This window comes from Oncorhynchus nerka, linkage group LG18 (assembly GCF_034236695.1).
Source record: "Oncorhynchus nerka isolate Pitt River linkage group LG18, Oner_Uvic_2.0, whole genome shotgun sequence".
In the NCBI taxonomy this organism is placed as follows: Eukaryota; Metazoa; Chordata; class Actinopteri; order Salmoniformes; family Salmonidae; genus Oncorhynchus; species Oncorhynchus nerka.
Window position 1 is genome coordinate 35476438 of NC_088413.1, and position 26461 is coordinate 35502898.

Sequence of the window (26461 nt, forward strand, 5' to 3'; positions counted from 1 at the left end):
TGACCATGATATCAATAAGGGATTATAGCTTTCACCTGGATTCACCTGGTCAGTCTATGTCATGAAAAGAGCAGGTTTTCCTAATGTTTTGTACACTCAGTGTATATACCATAATAGAACGTAGAAGGCTACCATACAAGATGATGCAAACTGTAAACAGTCGACCATGAAATTCTACATTTACTCCACTAGAAGGTAGTCTTTAACAACCTACAGTACAGTACTCTGGTTCATCACTACGCAACAAATCTCCTAACCGCTCCCCGTCTCAAGAGCGATGAGTATTATAGTCTAATGAGCTGATGGCAATAATGGATTATATGATTTCTCACACATGCGTCTTCTCCAAGGCCTCCATCTCCACAGGGTGTTGTGATGTTGATGGTAATGTTGTGATTACTGATAGGGTTGGCAACCAGTCTTCTCTCTCTAGTACCGGAGGGATGGTGATGAGATCGGGGTGTAATCATTAGTCCAAACAGTTGCAACTGAAACGACAGGTTCTATTGGACAAATTCAGGCCGGTCCCTCCCCCATTTCGTTTGCTTCTCTTTAGAAACGTTTGCAACAGAATACATCTGTACAACAAAAACGTCACAGTGGACAAGACTGAACAGCTCGAGTTTTAGAACAATGAACCATTTGTTTGGATGGAGAAGGCTTGCCAGCCTGATGTTAATGCTGCTATATTTCATCATTGATGGTATGTTTCTTTTGTTACTGATTTGCTGTGTATGTGGGAGATAATAGATAAGTAGCCTAAACTTTACTTGTTTTAAATGTTCAATGTTTGAATTAGTAACCTTAGAAACGTATTTTTGTACGTTTGTTTGTGGCTCCTGATAAGGGAGCCTAGGCTACCAGCTGTAGTGCATGGAGCGCAGACCAAATGTGAATTCCCCAAATTGCATTCCCAACCCCCCCTTCCCACCCCCTTATTAAATATGGTCAAATGTGTGAAGGCTAAATCATTTAAACAGTGCCACATTGAAACTTAGCCTGTCGCTAAGACTCAAAATAACATTCCTCTCTCTCTAGAGACGTACCCTCCTGTATCCTGTCCGAGCGTTTGATAAATATTTACAGTAAGGGATAGACAACGACAGAGAGTAGGTTGTATAACTGAGCTCTTTCATGGGAAGAAAGAGGGGGAGGGTATAAAAGTTTGCAATCTCAACACCAACTACAGAGTATGCCAATACTTTGATGCATAGACTCATTTATATGACAGATGAATGATCTTTTGGAAACAACAGGCTGACAACCTTTCATAATATCTGAGATTGAGACTGTAGCAAGTCATATGAAACTAATTTGCATGACTATTTGCATTTTTCCCCAACTGACAGAGCTCACAGGCTTACTGTGTTAAGACTCAGTGCCTAATGACTATAGATGTGAGAATAAATTACGCACCTTTATGGTGTTGGGACTTCCCTCAACCATGTTGGGAATTCCCTCAACCATGTTGAATCATTGAAGGGCAATGGACATGGCTTCATCCCCAAAAATGAAGAAATCCTTTCACGGATATATCAACATCTAAAAGTCATGAGGTAAAATGAACATTCCAACTCAGTGATGTACTTTATTTAAGCTACATTCGATCGGCACATTCGATTGTTCTTCTCTAAACAGGAAACGTTGGTGGTTTCCTGTGATTACGTGGTCAGTGGCTGTCTTTACCCTGAATTACAGAAATGACAGAAAATACACACATCAAAGGAAAAATACAAAAATGCAAGCAGAAAGATAGAAAAACACGGTCATAAAAAATAAAGACATTCATCAGTAAAAAGTTCCTCAATCAGCTTTCTGAATTGCCCTAGAGGCACCAAAACATAACATTTCAGAACATTTTGAAGATTGTTCCACAAATAAGGTGCAAAAAAGCTTAAAGCTGTTTTAGCTAACTCAGTAGAGACCAAAGGAATTTCCTGGGTTAACCATCCCTGAGACCAGGTGTGGTAACTCGTATGTCTGAAGTTTAGTAATGATGTTAGGTACAGTGGGACTTTTTGTAAAAGAGCTTTTATAAACGAAAACATAGCAATGTATCAACCTACGTGATATCAGAGGGCCAACCAACGTTCTGGTAGAGAATGCAGTGTTGAGTGCTAAAATTGTCGGCCATAATAAAGCGCAGTGCGCTATGATAAACTGCATCTAACGACTTTAATGAAGTAGCAGCTGCGTTGAAATAGATGATGTCGCCATAGTCTAGCACCGATAGGAACATCGGCTGAATAATCTGCTTTCTCCTATTTGTTGAGAGGCAGGACCTTTTTCTATGGAAAAGCACATTTTTATTCTCGGCTTCTTAACGAAATCATCACTACGCTTTTTAAAAAGACCCTTGACGTGTCATTTTGCCCCCTGTTCTAGTAATTCACTTTTGTTACTTTGACACTGTCTGCATCTGGGTCTTCTCCTGAAATGTGAATTCACCTGTATTTGGGGAGTTTCTCCCTCTCTTCTCTGCAGATCCTCTCAAGCTCTGTCAGGTTGGATGGTGAGCACTCCTGCACAGCTATTTTCAGGCCTCTCCAGAGATGTTCGATCGGGTTCAAGTCTGGGCTCTGGCTGGGCCACTCAAGGACATTCAGAGACTTGTCCCGAAGCCACTCCTGCTTTGTCTTTGCTGTGCACTTACAGTCGCTGTCCTGTTGGAAGGTGAACCTTCACCCCAGTCTGAGGTCCTGAGCCCTCTGGAGCAGGTTTTCATCAAGGATCTCTCTGTACTTTGCTCCATTCATATTTCCCTCGATCCTGACTAGTCTCCCAGTCCCTGCCGCTGAAAAACATCCCCACAGCATGATGCTGCCACCACCAAAATAGTTCAATCATGGTTTCATCAGACCAGAGAATCTTGTTTCTCATGGTCTGAGAGTCTTTAGGTGCCTTTTGGCAAACTCCAAGCAGGCTGTCATGTACCATTTACTGAGGAGTGGCTTCTGTCTGGCCACTCTACCATAAAGGCCTAATTGGTGGTGTGCTGCAGAGATGGCTGTTCTTTTGGAAAGTTGTCTCATCTCCACCGAGGAACTCTAGAGCTCTCTGAGTAACCATTGGTTTCTTGGTCACCTAGCTGATTCCCTTCTCCCCCGATTGCTCAGTTTGGCCATGCGGCCAGCTCTAGGAAGAGTCTTGGTGGTACCACACTTCTTCTGTTTAAGAATGATGGAAGCCACTGTGTTCTTGGGAACCTTAATTCTGCAGAAAAGTTTTGGTACCCTTCCCCAGATCTGTGCCTCGACATAATCCTGTCTCGGAGCTCTACAGACAATTCCTTCAACCTCATGGTTTGGTTATTGCTTTGACATGCACAATCAACTGTGGGACCTTAGATAGACAGGTGTGTGCCTTTCCAAATCATGTCCAATCAACTGAATTTACCACAGGTGGACTCCAAGTTGTAGAAACATCTCAAGGATGATCAATGGAAACAGATGGACCTGAGCTCAATTTCGAGTCTCATAGCATAGGGTCTGAATACTTATGTAAATAAGATATTTCTGTTTATTACATTTAATAAATGTGCAAACATTACCACAGACCTGTTTCCACTTTGTCATTATGTGGTATTGTGTGTAGATTGTTTAGGAAATAGTTGTATTTAATCCATTTTAGAATACGGGTGTAACACAACAAAATGTGGAAATAGTCAAGGGGTCTGAATACTTTCCAAAGGCACTGTACTTAGTTTAACCTGCATTCAATACTAATTTCAGGTCAATAACGTTTTTCTGTAATACAATGAAGGCAGACTGTAGTTCAGATGGAGCCTGTTCAACCGTGGGGCAATAGCATACACAACAGTATCATCAGCATACAAGTGCAGGTACATTTCTTTTACAGACAAGGCGATTTTGTTCATGTCAACAACAAAAAGTACAGGACCCAAAATCGACCCCTGCAGGACACCTTTCGTAATATCCAGGAAACTTGATTTAACACTGTTAGTAGATACACGTTGAGTTTAATCTGTTAAGTCATTTTTAAAACAGCTACATGCAGCCTGGTTGAGGTAACTTGAGGACAGCCTTTGAATTAGTAGTGAGTGATCAACAGTATCAAAATCCTTTGACAGGTCAACGAAGAAGGCGGCTCAATGTTGCCCTTTTATCCACATAATTAACCAGATCATTTATAACTAGGGATGCAGCAGAAAAAAAAGCAGTGCTTTGACCTGGTCTAAAACCCGACTGATGTACATTTAGAAAACATTTCAAAGATAAGAAAGATCTTTAATCAAGGATTCTAATATTTTAGCTAGGCAAGAAAGTTTAGAAGTAGGCCGATAATTATTTAGGTCACAAGGGTCACCACTTTGGTGAAGAGGGAGTACATGGGCCGCCTTCCAAACCCTGGGGATAGTACCAGATATAATCATCCAGTTAAAAATATGGGTTAATTATTCAGCAATCAGGGGGCAGAGACCTGGAGCAAAAATAGATCAAACATATCAGCCCCAGTGGTCATTTTTACGTCTGAAGCAAGGCATCTAGCACATCACAGATAGTAAATTTGCTGATATGAAAACAAAGATTCACTAGAAGATGACGTGTTAATCATCGAGTCATCTAGAGGCTGGCATAGGGAAAAGCAGTTCATTGACTTACCAGGGTTAATTAAACCACAGTTTCTCTCAAATAAAAAGCCTGCCTAGATAAAATTATGATTAAAAGCATCACTTTTCCCCTTCTCAGTTATGATGCCACAGTCAGACATAACTTGATTAGACAAGGAAGAAGAGGCATTTGTACGCTTGAGTGCATTTACTGTTCTCCCAACCTTTTAAGGATCACCAGCCGAGTCAGAGATAAAGCTTAAAAAGTAGCTTGATTTAGCTTCCTTAGATGATATAGTAGATATGTTTCTCAATGGTCTTGAAAATTAACAGGGTCCGTTTCCTTGCCTTGGACCAGGCCGGATTTTTCACCTGATTGAGCTCAGATAGCTCAGAAGAAAACCAAGGGTTGGATCTATCTTTCACTCTGAATTGTTTAAAAGGGGCGTGTTCATCTGCCAGAAAAATAAGTCAAGTCAAGTCAAGTCAAATTTATTTATATAGCCCTTCGTACATCAGCTGATATCTCAAAGTGCTGTACAGAAACCCAGCCTAAAACCCCAAACAGCAAGCAATGCAGGTGTAGAAGCACGGTGGCTAGGAAAAACTCCCTAGAAAGGCCAAAACCTAGGAAGAAACCTAGAGAGGAACCAGGCTATGTGGGGTGGCCAGTCCTCTTCTGGCTGTGCCGGGTGGAGATTATAACAGAACATGGCCAAGATGTTCAAATGTTCATAAATGACCAGCATGGTCGAATAATAATAAGGCAGAACAGTTGAAACTGGAGCAGCAGCACAGTCAGGTGGACTGGGGACAGCAAGGAGTCATCATGTCAGGTAGTCCTGGGGCACGGTCCTAGGGCTCAGGTCCTCCGAGAGAGAGAAAAAAAGAGAGAATTAGAGAGAGCATATGTGGGGTGGCCAGTCCTCTTCTGGCTGTGCCGGGTGGAGATTATAACAGAACATGGCCAAGATGTTCAAATGTTCATAAATGACCAGCATGGTCGAATAATAGTAAGGCAGAACAGTTGAAACTGGAGCAGCAGCATGGCCAGGTGGACTGGGGACAGCAAGGAGTCATCATGTCAGGTAGTCCTGGGGCATGGTCCTAGGGCTCAGGTCAGTTGAAACTGGAGCAGCAGCATGGCCAGGTGGACTGGGGACAGCAAGGAGTCATCATGTCAGGTAGTCCTGGGGCATGGTCCTAGGGCTCAGGTCCTCCGAGAGAGAGAAAGAAAGAAGGAGAGAATTAGAGAACGCACACTTAGATTCACACAGGACACCGAATAGGACAGGAGAAGTACTCCAGATATAACAAACTGACCCTAGCCCCCCGACACAAACTACTGCAGCATAAATACTGGAGGCTGAGACAGGAGGGGTCAGGAGACACTGTGGCCCTATCCGAGGACACCCCCGGACAGGGCCAAACAGGAAGGATATAACCCCACCCACTTTGCCAAAGCACAGCCCCCACACCACTAGAGGGATATCTTCAACCACCAACTTACCATCCTGAGACAAGGCTGAGTATAGCCCACAAAGATCTCCGGCACAACCCAAGGGGGGGGCACCAACCCAGACAAGATGACCACAACAGTGAATCAACCCACTCAGGTGACGCACCCCCTCCAGGGACGGCATGAGAGAGCCCCAGTAAGCCAGTGACTCAGCCCCTGTAATAGGGTTAGAGGCAGAGAATCCCAGTGGAAAGAGGGGAACCGGCCAGGCAAAGACAGCAAGGGCGGTTCGTTGCTCCAGAGCCTTTCCGTTCACCTTCCCACTCCTGGGCCAGACTACACTCAATCGTATGACCCACTGAAGAGATGAGTCTTCAGTAAAGACTTAAAGGTTGAGACCGAGTTTGCGTCTCTGACATGGGTAGGCAGACCGTTCCATAAACATGGAGCTCTATAGGAGAAAGCCCTGCCTCCAGCTGTTTGCTTAGAAATTCTAGGGACAATTAGGAGGCCTGCGTCTTGTGACCGTAGCGTACGTGTAGGTATGTACGGCAGGACCAAATCAGAGAGATAGGTAGGAGCAAGCCCATGTAATGCTTTGTAGGTTAGCAGTAAAACCTTGAAATCAGCCCTTGCTTTGACAGGAAGCCAGTGTAGAGAGGCTAGCACTGGAGTAATATGATCAATTTTTTTGGTTCTAGTCAGGATTCTAGCAGCCATATTTAGCACTAACTGAAGTTTATTTAGTGCTTTATCCGGGTAGCCGGAAAGTAGAGCATTGCAGTAGTCTATCCTAGAAGTGACAAAAGCATGGATGATTTTTTCTGCATCAGTTTTGGACAGAAAGTTTCTGACTTTTGCAATATTACGTAGATGGAAAAAAGCTGTCCTCGAAATGGTAATTAAAATGTCATTTACCACCTTCACAAGTGCCGTCTCAGTGCTATGATGGGGTCTAAAACCAGACTGAAGCATTTCGTATACATTGTTTGTCTTCAGGAAGGCAGTGAGTTGCTGTGCAACAGCCTTCTCTAAAAATTTTGAGAGGAATGGAAGATTCGATATAGACCGATAGTTTTTTATATTTTCTGGGTCAAGGTTTGGCTTTTTCAAGAGAGGCTTTATTACTGCCACTTTTAGTGAGTTTGGTACACATTCAGTGGATAGAGAGCCGTTTATTATGTTCAACATAGGAGGGCCAAGCACAGGAAGCAGCTCTTTCAGTAGTTTAGTTGGAATAGGGTCCAGTATGCAGCTTGAAGGTTTAGAGGCCATGATTATTTTCATCATTGTGTCAAGAGATATAGTACTAAAACACTTGAGCGTCTCTCTTGATCCTAGGTCCTGGCAGAGTTGTGCAGACTCAGGACAACTGAGGTTTGGAGGAATACGCAGGTTTAAAGAGGAGTCCGTAATTTGCTTTCTAATAATCATAATCTTTTCCTCAAAGAAGTTCATGAATTTATCACTGCTAAAATGAAAGTCATCCTCTCTTGGGGAATGCTGCTTTTTAGTTAGCTTTGCGACAGTATCAAAAAGGAATTTCAGATTGTTCTTATTTTCCTCAATTAAGTTAGAAAAATAGGATGATCGAGCAGCAGTAAGGGCTCTTCGGTACTGCACGGTACCGTCTTTCCAAGCTAGTCGGAATACTTCCAGTTTGGTGTGGCGCCATTTCCGTTCCAATTTTCTGGAAGCTTGCTTCAGAGCTCGGGTATTTTCTGTGTACCAGGGAGCTAGTTTCTTATGAGAAATGTTTTTAGTTTTTAGGGGTGCAACTGCATCTAGGGTATTGCGCAAGGTTAAATTGAGATCCTTAGTTAGGTGGTTAACTGATTTTTGTCCTCTGGCGTCCTTGGGTAGGCAGAGGGAGTCTGGAAGGGCATCAAGGAATCTTTGTGTTGTCTGTGAATTTATAGCACGACTTTTGATGGTCCTTGGTTGGGGTCTGAGCTGATTATTTGTTGCAATTGCAAACGTAATAAAATGGTGGTCCGATAGTCTAGGATTATGAGGAAAAACATTAAGAACCACAACATTTATTCCATGGGACAAAACTAGGTCCAGCGTATGACTGTGACAGTGAGTGGGTCCAGAGACATGTTGGACAAAACCCACTGAGTCGATGATGGCTCCGAAAGCCTTTTGGAGTGGGTCTGTGGACTTTTCCATGTGAATATTAAAGTCACCAAAGATTAGAATATTATCTGCTATGACTACAAGGTCCAATAGGAATTCAGGGAACTCAGTGAGAAATGCTGTATATGGCCCAGGAGGCCTGTAAACAGTAGCTATAAAAAGTGATTGAGTAGGCTGCATAGATTTCATGACTAGAAGCTCAAAAGACGAAAACGTCATTTTCTTTTTTGTAAATTGAAATTTGCTATCGTAAATGTTAGCAACACCTCCGCCTTTGCGGGATGCACGGGGGATATGGTCACTAGTGTAGCCAGGAGGTGAGGCCTCATTTAAAACAGTAAATTCATCAGGCTTAAGACATGTTTCAGTCAGGCCAATCACATCAAGATTATGATCAGTGATTAGTTCATTGACTATAATTGCCTTTGAAGTAAGGGATCTAACATTAAGTAGCCCTATTTTGAGATGTGAGGTATCATGATCTCTTTCAGTAATGACAGGAATGGAGGTGGTCTTTATCCTAGTGAGATTGCTAAGGCGAACACAGTCATGTTTAGTTTTGCCCAACCTAGGTCGAGGCACAGACACGGTCTCAATGGTGATAGCTGAGCTGACTACACTGACTGTGCTAGTGGCAGACTCCACTATGCTGGCAGGCTGGCTAACAGCCTGCTGCCTGGCCTGCACCCTATTTCATTGTGGAGCTAGAGGAGTTAGAGCCCTGTCTATGTTGGTAGATAAGATGAGAGCACCCCTCCAGCTAGGATGGAGTCCGTCACTCCTCAGCAGGTCAGGCTTGGTCCTGTTTGTGGGTGAGTCCCAGAAAGAGGGCCAATTATCTACAAATTCTATCTTTTGGGAGGGGCAGAAAACAGTTTTCAACCAGCGATTGAGTTGTGAGACTCTGCTGTAGAGCTCATCACTCCCCCTAACTGGGAGGGGGCCAGAGACAATTACTCGATGCCGACAGATCTTTCTAGCTGATATGCACGCAGAAGCTATGTTGCGCTTGGTGATCTCTGACTGTTTCATCCTAACATCGTTGGTGCCGACGTGGATAACAATATCTCTATACTCTCTACACTCGCCAGTTTTAGCTTTAGCCAGCACCATCTTCAGATTAGCCTTAACGTCGGTAGCCCTGCCCCCTGGTAAACAGTGTATGATCGCTGGATGATTCGTTTTAAGTCTAATACTGCGGGTAATGGAGTCGCCAATGACTAGAGTTTTCAATTTGTCAGAGCTAATGGTGGGAAGCTTCGGCGTCTCAGACCCCGTAACGGGAGGAGTAGAGACCAGAGAAGACTCGGACTCAGACTCCAACTCGCTGCTTAATGGGGAAAACCGGTTGAAAGTTTCTGTACTATCTGTACTTACTGGTGGCACAGACGCTGTTTCATCCTTTCCTACACTGAAATTACCCTTGCCTAACGATTGCGTCTGAAGCTGGGCTTGTAGCACAGCTATCCTCGCCGTAAGGCGAGTACAGCGACTACAATTAGAAGGCATCATGTTAATGTTACTACTTAGCTTCGGCTGTTGGAGTTCCTGACGAATCGTGTCCAGATAAAGCGTCCGGAGTGAAAAAGTTGAGGAAAAAATAAATAAATATATGAACGGTAATTAAAAAGTGAAAACCGTAAAGTTGTCAGGTAGCAAAATAGGTTGGCAACAAAACGCACAGCAACTCGAAAACAAGCCTGCAAGTTGTGGAGGATGGAGGATACATTTTTACAGGAGACAGTGGCTAAATCAAGACCAGAACATGTCACGTAAAAACCCTTGAGGAGAGAACTTTTAAAAATGTATCTTCTTAATTAAACGAGGATTAGTATTTTGCTGTTTCGTATCTCCTAGACATACTATGTGAGATGATCACGTTTTCGTGGAAATGCAACACCATGTCATGGAAAGGACCACCAGGGACACCTTGAAGTCAATATGAAATGAATGATTCTTTGTTATCAGCACGGTGGAGAGGTTCCAACCAACTCAATACACCAAGTACACATGTCGATCAGGAACTCCAACTGGGATTTCCATTCTAAAACACACACACAAGGGATCTGTAGACTCTGCGGCGACTAAATCTCTCAATGATTAACCATTGTTTACATAGTTTACATAGCTCTCACCACAATCGGGTTGCAGTGACTGTCCCTGAAACGAGTCAATACACCAAAGCCTGTAGTTTAAGAGCATTCTAAACTTGTCAAACAATAAAAACAACCTTCAATTCTCCCTCAAAGCTCTTATCCTTTAATAAACCAAGGGGCTGTCATCACTCCTGCTATTGAAATGGGTGGGAGTAGAGTAATATCTGGCCTAGCAAAAGACAGTGGGCCTGTTATGTTAGTATAATGCAAACAGTGCATGGTCCATCCCACCTAGAAATCATATTGACTTTCACAGGGAAGAGAGCACACACGTTGTAACAGTTTCACACCAACGCTGATAAGAATGAGATTGGGGCAAGGGAATTGATGGGAAATGATGTAAATATATCACTAGCCACTTTAAACAATGCTACCTTGTATAATGTTACTTACCCTACATTATTCATCTCATATGCATACGTATATACTGTACTCTAGATCATCGACTGCATCCTTATGTCACTAGCCACTTTAACTATGCCACTTTGTTTACTTTGTCTACATACTCATCTCATATGTATATACTGTACTCGATACCATCTACTGTATGCTGCTCTGTACCATCACTCATTCATATATCCTTATGTACATATTCCTTATCCCCTTACACTGTGTATAAGACAGTAGTTTTGGAATTGTTAGTTAGATTACTTGTTGGTTATCACTGCATTGTCGGAACTAGAAGCACAAGCATTTCGCTACACTCGCATTAACATCTGCTAACCATGTGTATGTGACAAATAAAATTTGATTTGATTTGATTTGATTTAGCCCAAGATACATTCTAGTGGCTCTCCTCTCATTTTAGGGCATCGCTCTGTTACTCCTTCTCGCCTTTCCAAATCATAATTAGAACCCAATCAATGAATGAATTATCCAACCCAAATTTAGAATCACTCGAAGAACCTCAACTTAGCACACACCGACACTTGCAGAATGTACATTTATGTTGACATAGAGTATATCCATCTTATAATTCTAGCCTTAACTTCTTTCGGCCCCCATTTGTGGTAATGACAGACTGGTATCTCAATGCATTCTTAGTCTAAATAACTATAACATCCGCAGTGTACAGACCTCCACAATCAACCTGATATCCCAAATAAACAATTTGACAAATCTAAATCAATTACAGGCACGGTTGACGACCCCCCTCCTTCACGCCACTCATCGTCCTGGCGTGTCTTAATTTGCTTCTTCAGATAGCTTTACAATTCGTCTTCCCAATGGCACATATGTTCAAAGTGGATGGCCCTTGATAATGTCCCAATTTCAATATCTGGGGAATAATCCGATTTTCCCAGCAGACGAATCTCTCACCTGAGCCGACATCCACCATCCTTTGCGGTCCATTATGTCCATTTTTCCGACCAGTACACCAGAAGCATGAAAGAAGTTTGGACGGGATCTCTCTACATGCTCACTCCACGTGGACTCATGTCGCATTCCTGAGAGAAAAGGCATGAGAAAAAAGGCAGTTGATAGCCTCAACTGGCTGCTGTGTACAGGTTGCTGGCTCGGACTCAGGTTTCAGGTGGTGAAGGATCATCGTGAACGCCATTATCGCCCTTACTTCAGCCGGTTAGAGGGGGCGAGGTTCATACCGTTCTCGGCCAAATGATCCCTTCCGTGCATCTAGATACCATCTGTTGTCACCTTCGCAATCACCTCGATAGAGGACAAACCAGGACAACATTTTAGTTCAGGTCATTTCTGATTCAGGAAATCCAGACAAACTATTCACTAAATGACGAAATTGATTATACAAATGTCTAAGACAAATGTCAAAGAGAATAGAAACACACAGTTGAACCCCCCAGCAATACACTTCTTCATATAAAACTAGAGGTGTGGAAAACTTCAATCAACACTATAGTGCCCTCAAAGCTCATCACTAAGCTAAAGACCCTGGGACTAAACACATCCCTCTGCAACTGGATCCTGGACTTCCTGACAGGCTGCCCCCAAGTGGTAAGAGTAGGTAACAACACATCCGCCACACTGATCCTCAACACTGGGGCCCCTCAGGGGTGCATGCTCAGTCCCCTCCTGTACTCCTTGTAACCCATGACTGCATGGCCATGCACGACTCCGACACCATCATTAAGTTTGCCAATGACACAACAGTGGTAGGCCTGATCACTGACAAGAATGAGACAGCCTATAGGGAGGAGGTCAGAGACCAGGCAGTGTGGTCTCAGGATAACAACCTCTCCCTCATCGTGAGCAAGACAAAGGAGATGATTGTGGACCACAGGAAAAGGAGGACCAAGCATGCCCCCATTCTCATCGACGGGGCTGTAGTGGAGCAGGTTGAGATGCTCAGTCTCCGAACGCAAGGCACTACAGAGGGTAGTGCATATGGCCCAATACATCACTGGGGCCAAGCTTTCTGCCATCCAGGACCTCTATACCAGGCAGTGTCAGAGGAAGGTGCTAAAAATTCAGTCACCCTAGTCATAGACTGTTATCTGTGCTACCGCACAGCAAGCAGTACCGAAGTGTCAAGTCTAGGTCCAAAAGGCTTCTTAACAGCTTCTTGCCTCTTGCCATAAGACTCCTGAACCCCCCCCCCCCCCCCCCAACCCCTATTTTACACTGCTGCTACTCTCTGTTTATTATCTTTACCTCTACTTACATGTACATATTACCTCAATTACCTCGACAAACCTGTGCCCCGCACATTGACTCTGTACTGGTACCCCCTGTATATAACCTCGCTACTGTTATTTTATTGTTGCTCTTCATTTATTTACTATTTTTATTTTTTCTTATTTTTATTTTTTTCTTCTGCTTATTTTAGTAAATACTTTGTTACTTATTTTTTTTTATAGCTTATGGTTTATTCGCCGTTAGTCAGCACCCCTATCAGGTCTACATTGATCTGACAATTGTAAGAATTATAAGAGTCACGAGTAGACCTTTAGCGTTACTGACAACTATTCTGTTCGCTGCAGTGAAAAGTATTAATTTCAGTGCAAACCTATTTTACCACATAGGCCTGCATGTGAGACAGGACTCCTGTATGCAGGGAAGACTGTGTGGGGCTGCTTCTCAGTGTGGTCAAACCACTAACATGACAGAAAAAGGCCAAACACACAATGTGACAGACTGAGGAAACGAGTCTGTGTTCACAAGCAGAGACATGGTCACATATTAATATGATTTTGAACTTACAGCTGCAGGAGGATGACTGCCCGCTAGCCCCTGGTCTTCTTCCATAACATCATTGATGTGTCCTCATACAATGCCTTCGTGATATGGAACAAGATCAACCCTATCTGGATGGCTGATAAGCGGAACAAGACATTCAAAGAAGGGAGTGCCTCCCCCGCACTGCAGCCTCTGCAGCGCTTGTGAAAGCTGTTCAGGGGGCTGAATATTGTCCTGATCCGCCTGAGGCTGCAGCTGGGGCAGGCAAGAGGAGGAAATGCCAAATTCTGCCCCCCCAAAAAAGGACTGTAAAACAAATACTATGTGCTACACTTGTTAGAAATACATCTGCAAAGTGATGTAAATTGATTGATTTATGTTCTTCAAGTTTTTGTTTTGCATTTATCTTATTTTGTTCATATTTATTGTTGTTGTTTATACACCTTGTGGGTGGGGGCAATGGTTTAAAAATATGGGAGTAGACTAGTATTTTGTACTTGAATTCCTCATTGTACAGTATGTAAGAATATATCATTTTGTTGCCAAGAAAGTTCAAGACTGTTATTGTTTCTCTTCAATAAAATGCTTTCAAAACTACTTTCTGCATGTTTCTGCTACTATCTTAGGCTATACATGTGCTATCTCTTGCTAAAAAAAAATGTTTACACCTATGCAGTACCTTTAGCAATAATAATAATAACAAACCTCTACTTTAGTAAGGAAAACAACTATGACAGGTGTTTTGTAATAAAAACGAGTGGTGTCAACTGATTAAATGCATTATTTCTACATTGTGAAGAGGGAAAACTCAGATATTCACAAAGTTTGTCATGAATGACAGGTTGTTTCTTCATGCAAAATAGATTTAGGGTTTAAAATTCAATTAAGCTGCTTTATTTTAGGGGTTTAGTGAAGGCGTACTCTTAAGACAAGGGGAGTATACAGAATGTTAAGACTACACAAGAGTCAATTAGGCATTTTTTGGGGGGGGGGGGTCTGTACTTTACTTTACTATTTATCTTTTTGACAACTTTTACTTTTACTCCACTACATTCCTAAAGAAAATAATATACTTTTTACTCCATACATTTCCCTGGCACCCAAAAGTACTCCTTACATTTTGAATGCTTAGCATGACAAAAAAAATGTCCAATTCACACACTTATTAAGAGAAAATGCCTGGACATCCCTACTGCCTCTGATCTGGCGGACTCACTAAACACAAATGTTTAGTTTGTAAATGATGTGTGAGTGTTGGAGTTTGCCCCTAGCTATCCGTACATTTAAAAAAAACAAGACAGTCTGGTTTGAAATGACTTATACTTACTTACTTTTGTTACTTAAGTATATTTAAAACCAAGTACTTTTAGACTTTTACTCTAGTAGTATTTCACTGGGTGACTTTCATTTTTAATGAAGGTATCTTTACTTTTACTCACGTATGACAATTGGGTACTTTTCCCACCACTGATTATTGATATACATTACTTCTGTTTAGAAGAAAATTACATTTGAGTAATTTAGCAGACACTTTTCAACAGTCTACAGCTGCTTATAATCAGAATATTTTTGCAGTGTCCATATGTACAGAATTCCTCCCTCTTCCCTACTGCTAGTAGGACAACCATCATGCCCCTCATCTCTTTTTCTGTGTTGTCAACACAAAGCCTTGTTTCAACAAATAACACATAGGCTAACGCCTACATTAGTCCTCTGTCATGTTGCAATGTTCCTCTGACCCTGAAATTCAAAGAATGCAATCTAGGCTATTTTAGAGGCTGCCGTGGAAAATTATGTTAGGTGGTAATGAAATATCTCTGTAAAGCCATGTGCTTTTTCAGTGATATCCTTGACTTTTATTTTGGAGAAAAAACAAACAAAGTCAATTGGGGAAGAACTTCCCTCACTCAGAGAATCCATTTCCATGTGAACTTAATTTCTGACAAAATATTAAACTACTAGTCCTAACAATTATTTCCTGACCCCAACCATCACATTAGGCCTGTAAATAACTAAGAAGGACTGATACTCAAGTCAGTAGTGTCATTCCAGGCTACTACATTGCAGCAAACAAAATGTACTAATGATTGTATGTCATTGTCATCTTCAGTGCAGTCTGGCATCAGATCACTATATCATATGGATGCAGTTACTGACATGTTAAACACTTATCCAGGTGTTATGAGATTTAGTGTGCGACTGTTTTACAGCCCCCCTGGAATGCAGTCGTTGTGTTGATATTGAGTCTCTCTCTGTCCACAGTACTCTGTGCTTCCCAATCAACAGTCCAGTCTGAGACTCAGCGGGTGAAAGGCATCGTGGGACAGTCTTTCTCTTTTCCAGAGAGGGTGATCAAGTCTGGCAATTTACTTTACGGAGACCTTGGCAGTATTGCAAATGTGTACCCTGGTAAAGAAGGCAAAATCACCCTTGAGAAGAGATTTGAAAATCGTATCCACTTGAACAGTGTTACAAGATACTTCACTCTGTCAGACCTTAAGGTAGACGATGCTGGGGTTTATACTGTGGAGAATACAGATGGAGGGGAAAAAAACAAATTTGAGCTCACTGTATACAGTAAGTGTGTGTGTGTGTGTGTGTGTGTGCATGCGTGCGTGCGTGTGTGCTGTATATTACAAAAACATTAGATATAGGTTCCATTTCCAATTTATTCCAAATGTTTCTTCCAGATGTTGTTTCCAAACCTCAGGTGACAGAATGTGACAGCAGCTCCTGTCGTGTGGTGTGTTCTGTGGACAACGAAAAAGAGGTGACCTTGACCTTGTACAGGGGAGAGGACATACTAAACCAGACCAGCAGTCCTGATCTCACCACCGATCTATCTCTCCGTTTGGAGGTAGAGGGAAAGAACTACAACTCCACCTACAGCTGTGTGGCTGCTAACCCTATCAGTAATGAGACAGTTCCTGTCCCAAAATGTTGCAGCAAAGATGATCATCCCAAGGAGACAGGTAAGAGCAATTACCAAGTGAAAGTGAAGTGTCGTTGAGCTCATTCAAAACCTATTTTAGTAAAAATAATTTCCTTGTGTCATTTATTTCAGACCGTGATGAGAGGGGTCGGGGTATTCTTATTATTGCTGTATTCTGCGTTTTGGTTGCCTTGGGGCTGGTTGGACTTGCAATCTATCTAAGGAAGAGAAGAAATGGACAACCAAAAGGCAGGTATTTATCTTTTACAGGTGAGGTCACCCCCCAAAGTGCTTAGCCTTTTTTCATGTATTTTTTTAATATTATTTTTTTAAATCAAGGGTAGTGTTTTGGAAAAGGTAGGAAATGTTTGCTTGAACACAGGATGCAGGTCAAATAAAGTGGCACATCTTCCACACTTCCTCTGCTTGTCCCGACAGTGTCATTATTCCAGACAGTTTCTCTAAATATTGAAAAAACAGAAGGCGCGCACACGCTAACACACACACACACACACACACACACACACACACACACACACACACACACACACACACACACACACACACACACACACACACACACACACACACACACACTCTCTCTCTGACAATGATTACCTGAATAGCTTAGCTTTTCTGACACCAAAAAGGCTGCAAGCACAGAGACCAGTACCCATAGTAGACCGGTACCCATAGTACCCTGTACCCATACCGGTACGGAGACCGGTACCCATACCGGTACAGAGACCGGTCCCATAGTAGACGGGTACCCATCATAGACCGGTACCCATAGTAGACCAGTACCCATCGTAGACCAGTACCCATAGTAGACCGGTACCCATAATAGACCGGTACCCATAGTAGACCAGTACCCATCGTAGACCGGTACCCATAGTAGACGGGTACCCATAGTAGACCGGTACCCATAGTAGACCAGTACCCATAGTAGACGGGTACCCATCGTAGACCGGTACCCATAGTAGACGGGTACCCATAGTAGACCGGTACCCATAGTAGACCGGTACCCATCGTAGACCGGTACCCATAATAGACCGGTACCCATAGTAGACCAGTACCCATAGTAGACCGGTACCCATAGTAGACGGGTACACATAGTAGACGGGTTCCCATAGAAGACCGGTACCCATAGAAGACCGGTACCCATAGTAGACCGGTACCCATAGTAGACCGGTACCCATAGTAGACCGGTACCCATAATAGACCGGTACCCATAGTAGACCAGTACCCATCGTAGACCGGTACCCATAGTAGACGGGTACCCATCGTAGACCGGTACCCATAGTAAACGGGTACCCATAGTAGACCGGTACCCATAGTAGACCAGTACCCATAGTAGACGGGTACCCATCGTAGACCGGTACCCATAGTAGACGGGTACCCATCGTAGACCGGTACCCATAGTAGACCAGTACCCATAGTAGACCGGTACCCATAGTAGACCGGTACCCATAGTAGACGGGTACCCATCGTAGACCGGTACCCATAGTAGACGGGTACCCATCGTAGACCGGTACCCATAGTAGACGGGTACCCATCGTAGACCGGTACCCATAGTAGACCAGTACCCATAGTAGACCGGTACCCATAGTAGACCAGTACCCATAGTAGACCAGTACCCATAGTAGACCGGTACCCATAGTAAACCGGTACCCATAGTAGACCGGTACCCATAGTAGACGGGTACCCATAATAGACCGGTACCCATAGTAGACGGGTACCCATAGTAGACCGGTACCCATAGTAGACCGGTACCCATAGTAGACCGGTACCCATAGTAGACCGGTACCCATAGTAGACGGGTACCCATAGTAGACCGGTACCCATAGTAGATGGGTACACATAGTAGACGGGTTCCCATAGAAGACCGGCACCCATAGAAGACCGGTACTCATAGTAGACCGGTACCCATAGTAGACCGGTACCCATAGTAGACCGGTACCCATAATAGACCGGTACCCATAGTAGACCGGTACCCATAGTAGACCGGTACCCATAGTAGACCGGTACTCATAGTAGACCGGTACTCATAGTAGACCGGTACTCATAGTAGACCGGTACTCATAGTAGACCGGTACCCATAGTAGACCGGTACCCATAGTAGACCGGTACCCATAGTAGACCGGTACCCATAATAGACCGGTACCCATAGTAGACCGGTACCCATAGTAGACCGGTACCCATAATAGACCGGTACCCATAGTAGACCGGTACCCATAGTAGACCAGTACCCATAGTAGACCGGTACCCATAATAGACCGGTACCCATAGTAGACCGGTACCCATAATAGACCGGTACCCATAGTAGACCGGTACCCATAGTACCAAATGAGTCCTGAGTTTTTACAGAACCTGTCCTGGGCGGTGAGCATCTATATGTCTCTGTCAGTTAGTCACTCCTCACCTTAGGCCAATATTAACTTTCCTTTATTTCTCTTCATAGATTCATCTCAAAAAGTGCAAGTGGACATAGTGTATGCAGCGATAACACCTAAAAAACAAGCAGATAATCAGGTTAGTCAAAAAGAAAATGCTACAGGCTGAGAGACAAGAGAGCAGCATTTGCAGCCCTCATGGCGACAGCTGTAGAGGCTTTTGCTCTGCGCCAGTGGATTCATGTGGTGTTGAGATGTACAGACCACATGACTGTGATACGCAGCCTGAAGTCATTGCAACCAGTTTTGCCCTTATGATATGGTTGGGTTGCACAATGAGAAGCCACACAGCACAAATAGAATATAGTAATGACTGATCTTCACATAGTCTTTGTCAGTATTTGCAAAGTCTGTGGGCTTTTAAAGCTTGGCCTCGTGGTTCCTCCCACTAGCTTTAGGAATGGTCCTAGGTGTGTTGTGTTGACTGTTGAGTTACTTACTGCAGAACAAACAGGATAGACAAGAGAGCATGTCCTGTTTCTAATAAAGCATAAGATAATTTTTTCGGTTTGTTACTTTCCTACCCCTTTAATCTCCCCTCTCTCTGTCCTGTCCTTCTCCCTCCCTCCCTCCCTCCCTCCCTCCCTCCCTCCCTCCCTCCCTCCCTCCCTCCCACTCCCTACACCTACTTCCCTCCCACTCCCTTTCCCTGTCTTTCCCTGTCCCTCCATCCCTCCCACTCCCTCCCGTACCTCCCTCCCACTCCCTCCCTCCCTCCCACTCCCTTTCCCTGTCCCTCTCCGTCCTTCCCTCCCCTCCCTCCCCTCTCCCTCCCTCCCTCCCACTCCCTTTCCCTGTGCCTCTCCATCCTTCCCTCCCCTACCTCCCTCCCACTCCCTTTCCCTGTCTTTCCCTGTCCCTCCATCCCTCCCACTCCCTCCCTCCCACTCCCTTTCCCTGTGCCTCTCCATCCTTCCCTCCCCTACCTCCCTCCCACTCCCTTTCCCTGTCTTTCCCTGTCCCTCCATCCCTCCCACTCCCTCCCGTACCTCCCTCCCACTCCCTCCCTCCCACTCCCTTTCCCTGTCCCTCTCCGTCCTTCCCTCCCCTACCTCCCTCCCTCTCCCTGCCTAGGAGGAGCGAACAGGTGTACCAGAACTGGATTTACTTAGAGACAAACCAAAACTGACATCAGTTTATGATACACTACAATCACATCGCATGGCTGCCAGCGGGGATGTTGACACAGCATGAAGGAGGGAAACGGGAAGTCACTGAGAAACCGACATGATAATTCACATCCTGGAGAGGACGGCATATCATGAAGAGGATGATGAAACAAACTGAAAGTATAAAACTATTCGCCCAGAAAACCTTTTAGAGGCACAGTTGTTATGGAAGAAAATTCCCCTGAAACTTTTGCGCTGATGTTATATTTTCAGGCTTTCTTTGTAGGTCATTCTCACAGACCTTCTGCCAAACAGGGGTCTTGATGACATCCACTGGTATGGACCAATTCAATAACTACGCATTGAGTTAGTAGAAGGATCTGTATATTCCTTCTTTTCAAGTGCCTTTTGTCCCAAATCCCAATTTATAGGTTAAAACAAATGGAACCTGTCTTTTAATCCAATTCCCTAGTGTGTTTGCTATGCTACTGCTGGGCCAAAGCTTCTTTTCAGTACTGACTGTTCTGTTGTTTAAATGTAGGTCCCTCCCCTGTATCTTTTTACAGCTGGTAATTGTTTCGCTTGCCAGAGGATAGCAACTGTGTACATATTATAAAAAGAGCAGGCGTTTGAGATAAAGACACCACATGACAACAACATGGTAGCAACACGACGTGGCAGCAGCACAACATGGTAGCAGCACAAAACATGGTACCAATGTTATTGGGCACAGACAGCAGCACATAAGCAAGAAGGTAGAGACAACAATACATCACACGAAGCAGCCACAACTGTCAGTAAGAGTGTCCATGACTGAGTCTTTGAATGAAGAGATAAAACTGCCCAGTTTGAGTGTATTTGCAGCTCGCTTCAGTCACTAGCTGCAGCGAACTGAAAAGTGATGGGGACGTGTGTGCTTTGGGGACCTTTAACAGAATGTGACTGGCAGAATGGGTGGTATGTGGAGGATGAGGGCTGCAGTAGGTATCTCAGATAGGGGGAAGTGAGGCCTAAGAGGGTTTTATAAATAAGCATCAACCAGTGGGTCTTGTGACAGGTATACAGAGATGACCAGTTTACAGAGGAGTATAGAGTACAGCGATGTGTCCTATAAGGAGCGTTGGTGGCAAATCTGATGGCCGGTGGTAAAGAACATCTAGCCGCTCGAGAGCACCCTTACCTGCCGATCTATAAATTATGTCTCCGTAATCTAGCATGGGTAGGATGGTCATCTTAATCAGGGTTAGTTTGGCAGCTGGGGTGAAAGAGGAGTGATTTCGATAGAGGAAACCAAGTCTAAATTTAACCTTAGCCTGCAGCTTTGATATCTGCTGAGAGAAGGACAGTGTACCGTCTAGCCATACTCCCAAGTACTTGTATGAGTTGACTACCTCAAGCTCTAAACCCTCAGAGGGAGTAATCACACCTGTGGGGAGAAGGGCATTCTTCTTACCAAACCACATGACCTTTGTTTTGGAGGTGTTCAGAACAAGGTTAAGTGCAGAGAAATATGGAACGCTGTTTGGTTCTTTACATGTCAAAAAGATACATGTAAAATAACACAATTCTATTATAGAATGTTGTGTGTGATGAATTTGAACGTGCAAGCTAAGCGCCACCACCACTATCAGTGGCACCGTCAAAGCTGTACAAAAAGTCTGCAAACAAGCACACACTGGCCACGAACAATGTGTTTACAATACTTCGTTGGTAATAAGGCGTTATTTGTTCGACCTCAACTTCTTTGGTATCTAACCCTAACCCTAACCCAATACAACTTGTCGTTTTGCTGTGTTTTTGGGGAAGGACATTGTTTGCATCAAATCCATCAGCTAGCTAACCTTTTTACGACCAGCACTGTCCAGAGCTTGGGGAAGGGCAGGTGGGCGAGACAAGTTTGCCGGCATCATAGCGATATGTATCGATTAATCGTTGTGACATATTAAATACGAGTGATAGTGTAGTCAATGTGTAATAACTACGTAAAAAATGTATGAATGCTCTCAATTATTATGTGACGTGCAGTCATATTCAGGTCCCGATTGGTCAACAAGCTTATTTGACGTGTATCAAATAACACTATTTGACGTGTATCTTTTTTGACACGTAAAGACCCAAACGGCGTTCCATAGAGAAAGCTTGTTGGACACTAAGAAAACTTTGGTGTAGAGCGTTTAACACAAAATCCGGGGAGGGGCCAGCTGAGTAAAAGACTGTATCATCTGCATATACATGGATGAGAGGGCTTCCTCCTGCCTGAGCTATGTTGTTGATGTAAATTGAGAAGAGCGTGGGGCCTAGGATCGAGCCTTGGGGTACTCCTTTGGTGACAGGCAGTGGCTGAGACAGCAGATGTTGTGACTTTATACACTGCATTCTTTGAGAGAGGTAGTTAGTAAACCAGGCCAAAGACCCCCTCAGAGACACGAATACTCCTTAACCGGCCCACAAGAATGGAATGTTCTACAGTACCAAAAGCTTTGGCCTAGTCAATAAAAATAGCAGCACAACATATGTAGCACATCATCCCTTCAAAATACAATCACTCCCTCCTGCAGACTCCTGCTGTAACTCCTGCAGACACCATACACTATCCTTCTATCAGAGCATTTTGTGGTCCATCTACATTAGTGCAACCTTTGTATGGATCTGTGCCTGCAAAGATCACTGTCACCCAAAAATATAAAATCTGTCGATACCATAGTGAGTTGTTGCACTGTAGGCCATTTCAATTTTATGCCAGTAGTTACTGAGACTGAATATGAAGATATAATTCACTTTTCACTATTTTAAAATAACCTTGTGACTTATTCAATATATTAAGTCATACATTGTGTACATTGTGTATATTTCCAGATGTTTAACAGTCATCAATACATCTATAACCATGCTTGCAATATGTTCATGTTTTACATACCCTATCACAACCCAAAATATGATTACTCTATTCTCCATTTATGTTTTTGTTGTCATTTAGATCTTTGTAAACAAAGTATGTACTGCTTCAGAATACCTGTGTAGACTGTCATTCCTTGAAGCCAAAGCTGTCTATGAGTTTGAGAGGGGAAACATTTCTCCAGAGACATTTCTCCAGAAACACAACTTCAGATTGTGGTTTTAATGTAGCCTACTTCTAGGGTCAAATAGGAGGGATCACTGTAGTTGTTTGGTGGATTCTCTATTTTAGAGACTTTAAGTGTGTGTGACCTTTTGTCATGTCACTTTGCATGCCAGGCAGCTGTACATTTGTAAACGAGAATGACTGGTAACAGTGATTTACTCATTTGTATTTTAAAAATCCTATACAATTTCAAGCATTGTTTAGAGAAAACGTTGGCCTTTTCCTCCAATCCTTTCCCCCCATCTAGTGGTTGAACGTTTTTATATTTCAGTATACTGTACATATTGCACAAAGTTTTGTTCTGAGACAGCGTACTGTAAATTTTGTAAGTGTAGCTTAAATCATGTGCAACCAAAATGTAATCTAACCTTTCTATGCTTTGGACTGTGATCCCGTATGTTTGTGCCATTTGTGCCATTTATTGTAACGTTATTGTGAGTAACAATTAAAACAGTTGTGTCATGACGTTGCCCTCTTTCGGTACAGCGAGCCCATCCCCCTCTCCCTGATTCCCCTGCCTCCTTCAACTAGGCTGCTGTGGTCAGAGAGAGGTCGTAAATTCCCGAGAAGACCCTGCCTCATGGCCACACAGTATAAGAGACAGAGTGAATTTTCATAGAGAACAAAGGAATTTCTTCCACCTCACAGAAGCCCGAACAAATGTCATGTTCTGGACAAGGTATAAAAGATCAGTGAAGAATCCAGCTACGATCTGGTCCGTTTGTCACAACTTGGGGAAGCTCATGGGAGACGGTGTGGCCACATTGCCATAACACTGTTTATATAATAGCCTCAGATATTAGGTTTACATCTAATTGTTGTATAAGATGAATGAGTGAGTATGATACTGTTTGTAAAATTGTGTGATGTAATTTTGGACTGTTTAATGAAGGAAACTTCAATTCCCTTTTGAGTTGAACTAAATCAGAGGACCGCCCCTGAGTCCAGTTAGGGTCAGGCATCCTGGGACAGCCCTTTTCTGCAATTCCCAATAAAACCCAACATAGAGATAGACAGAGGACTCTTCTTTGTATCTGTGCCATTATAGAATCTGTAACAGCATGGGTAGCCTCATTGAAGCTATTTCCATTTTAAATTAGCCAGTCTTCTTCTTCATTAGCTGATTAGTCCCATCTCATAAGAATCTCCACCCAGTTGACTACCTTAAAATGGTTGAACCCCTCAATGGTATTGGCCACGCTAAAACAACATATATCCAAGATGAGTCCTCTATCTATCTCTATGACAACAAGCACAACTCTGATCTAAAGTCGTTTTTTTGTTGTTGCCGAAATGCCATGTGCATTCATAACCTAACCATTACAAAACTTCTATTAGATCAAATAAGTCGCACATAGCAAATTAGTAAATACATTTTTTTGTTGACCAAATTCAAAACTCATTGACCTCAACACAAAATGTTCTCACTTCGTGGGCTTATTTTCGTGGACAGATTTTGTGGGTGGTTAAACCTCTTGTTTTGTCTCTTCCTCTCTGGAGCAATTCAAATAAATTCAATTAAGTTATTAAACCGAAGAGTTTCAATGAATCGGACAGGTCACTCTTCCAGATACCAAAGAATATATCACTTTTCTCTGGAAAAAATGTCACATACCCTTTTAACCTTAGTGCTTAGAATAGCCAATTAATTATACTTCCACCAAATTTGTTTGGCTTCTTTTTGAAGACCTCAGGCCAGGGTCAACTTGTGGGTTAAACTAATGTATTCAGGTAACTTTTTCAGGGAGCATTTTTCCAATATTGAATGAAATATCAGTGATGAATTAAATATAATAACTTTGAATATTTGCATGCAGGTTTGTCATTTTAAGAGTTTGTCATGAAAATCTATTGTTTCAACAATATTTTATATGCTTGTACTGTATATAACGGCATGTTTGATGTTTTATGTAGAAGTATATTTGTATAGACTACTGCACCTAATATGTACAAACTACTACACCTAATAATAATACAACACCCGTTCTGCCAGTCACATTCTGTTAAAGGTCCACAAAGCACACACATCCCTGGATCGCTTCTCTTTTCAGTTCGCTGAAGCTAGCGACTGGAACGAGCTACAAACAAACACTCAAACTGGACAGTTTTATCTCCATCTCTTCATTCAAAGACTCAATCATGGACACTCTTACTGACAGTTGTGGCTACTTGTGGCGTAATCGACTATTGTCTCTACCTTCTTGCCTTTGTGCTGTTGTCTGTGCCCAATAATTTTTGAACCATGTTGTATTGTCATGTGTTGCTGCCATACTATGTTGTCATCTTAGGTCTCTCTTGATGTAGTGTTGTGGTGTCTTTCGTATTGTGATGTGTGTTTTGCCCTATATTTCTATTTTTAATCCCTGCCTCAGTCCCCACAGGAGGCCTTTTGCCTTTTGGTAGGCCGTCATTGCAAATTAGAATTTGTTCTTATTAACTGACTTGCCTAGTTAAATAAAAGTTTAAAAAAAATATATGATAATAATATAGAATAGTAGAGGCATTTTAATTTAACTGAATTAAATTATATTTCCAATAAATTCCTTATCCTGTTTACTACTTCGATTCGAATTCAATTCAAATTCAAGAATTTATTTGGAATTTGAGGCATTCTCAATTCAATTCTGAATTGAGCCCAACCCTGTTTGCTATTGAAGATTGACAGTATTATTATTTTTTTAAACTGATATTCCCGTTCAAATCAGCGTTGTCTGATAGGTGTGTGGCCCTTCAAACATCTTTGAGGTACCATTTGAAAGTTGAAACTTCTATTGTATTCCCATTTTAGTACATTTAACAGCCAAAACATGACTCCCACCCTGTATTCAAGAGCATTCTGAATTGAGCCCAACCCTGCTGTGAATCTCTTCTGGGAAGAAATCACAAGTGTACCGTGCAGATTGTGACATTAGCCTGGCTCAGACTGGAATGGATTCTGGCCAAAAGGGGGAGACCCTGCCACACACCGAGGGAGAACGTACAACCCTTACTCAGAGGAGTGAATGTAAGTACTGAATCTCTTCATGATTTTCATATGCCTGGTCCTACAGTGCATTTGGAAAGTATATAGACCCCATTACTTTTTCCACATTTTGTTACGTTACAGCATTATTCTAAAATGGATTTTTTAAAATAAATAATTCTCACACAATACCCCATAATGACAAAGTGAAAACAGGTTTTTACTTCCCCACTTTCCCTTTGTCTAATTTACTGACTCAATATCCTGTTATTTAGCAGTACACTGAACTAAGCTGTGAGAGACGAGCAAGACAAACGGTTTAGATTCCTTTGAGAAACAGTGTTGTGACAATGAGCACTGGGATTTGGGGTGACATTTCTCAGCAAGACCTCACCACAGGCCAATCG

General features: G+C 42.9%; 1 protein-coding gene across 3 annotated transcripts; it reads left to right on the plus strand.

Moving 5' to 3' along the window:
- Positions 1-392: 392 nt before the first annotated feature.
- LOC115145841 (SLAM family member 5-like) lies at positions 393-23557 on the plus strand. Of its 3 annotated transcripts, none has more exons than XM_029687393.2 (6): positions 393-703; positions 15740-16054; positions 16168-16449; positions 16542-16662; positions 18871-18941; positions 19937-20024. In XM_029687393.2, the coding sequence occupies exons 1-5, from the start codon at positions 634-636 to the stop codon at positions 18920-18922; spliced, it is 840 nt and encodes a 279-aa protein (XP_029543253.1). In that variant the 5' UTR covers positions 393-633; the 3' UTR covers positions 18923-18941; positions 19937-20024. The 3 variants fall into 3 exon arrangements, with proteins under 3 accessions (XP_029543253.1, XP_064860133.1, XP_029543252.1); XM_065004061.1 differs by having other exon boundaries at positions 398-703; positions 16542-16679; positions 19937-23557; XM_029687392.2 differs by having other exon boundaries at positions 409-703; positions 16542-16658; positions 19937-23557.
- The last annotated feature ends 2904 nt before the right edge of the window (positions 23558-26461 follow it).

Excerpts from the sequence above, each read along its gene's own strand:
- LOC115145841 (XM_065004061.1), top strand. The coding sequence starts at position 634 with ATGAACCATTTGTTTGGATGGAGAAGGCTTGCCAGCCTGATGTTAATG. Across the intron at positions 16,450-16,541 it reads TGATCATCCCAAGGAGACAG|ACCGTGATGAGAGGGGTCGG; the intron begins GTAAGAGCAATT and ends CATTTATTTCAG. Across the intron at positions 18,942-19,936 it reads AAAAACAAGCAGATAATCAG|GAGGAGCGAACAGGTGTACC; the intron begins GTTAGTCAAAAA and ends CTCCCTGCCTAG.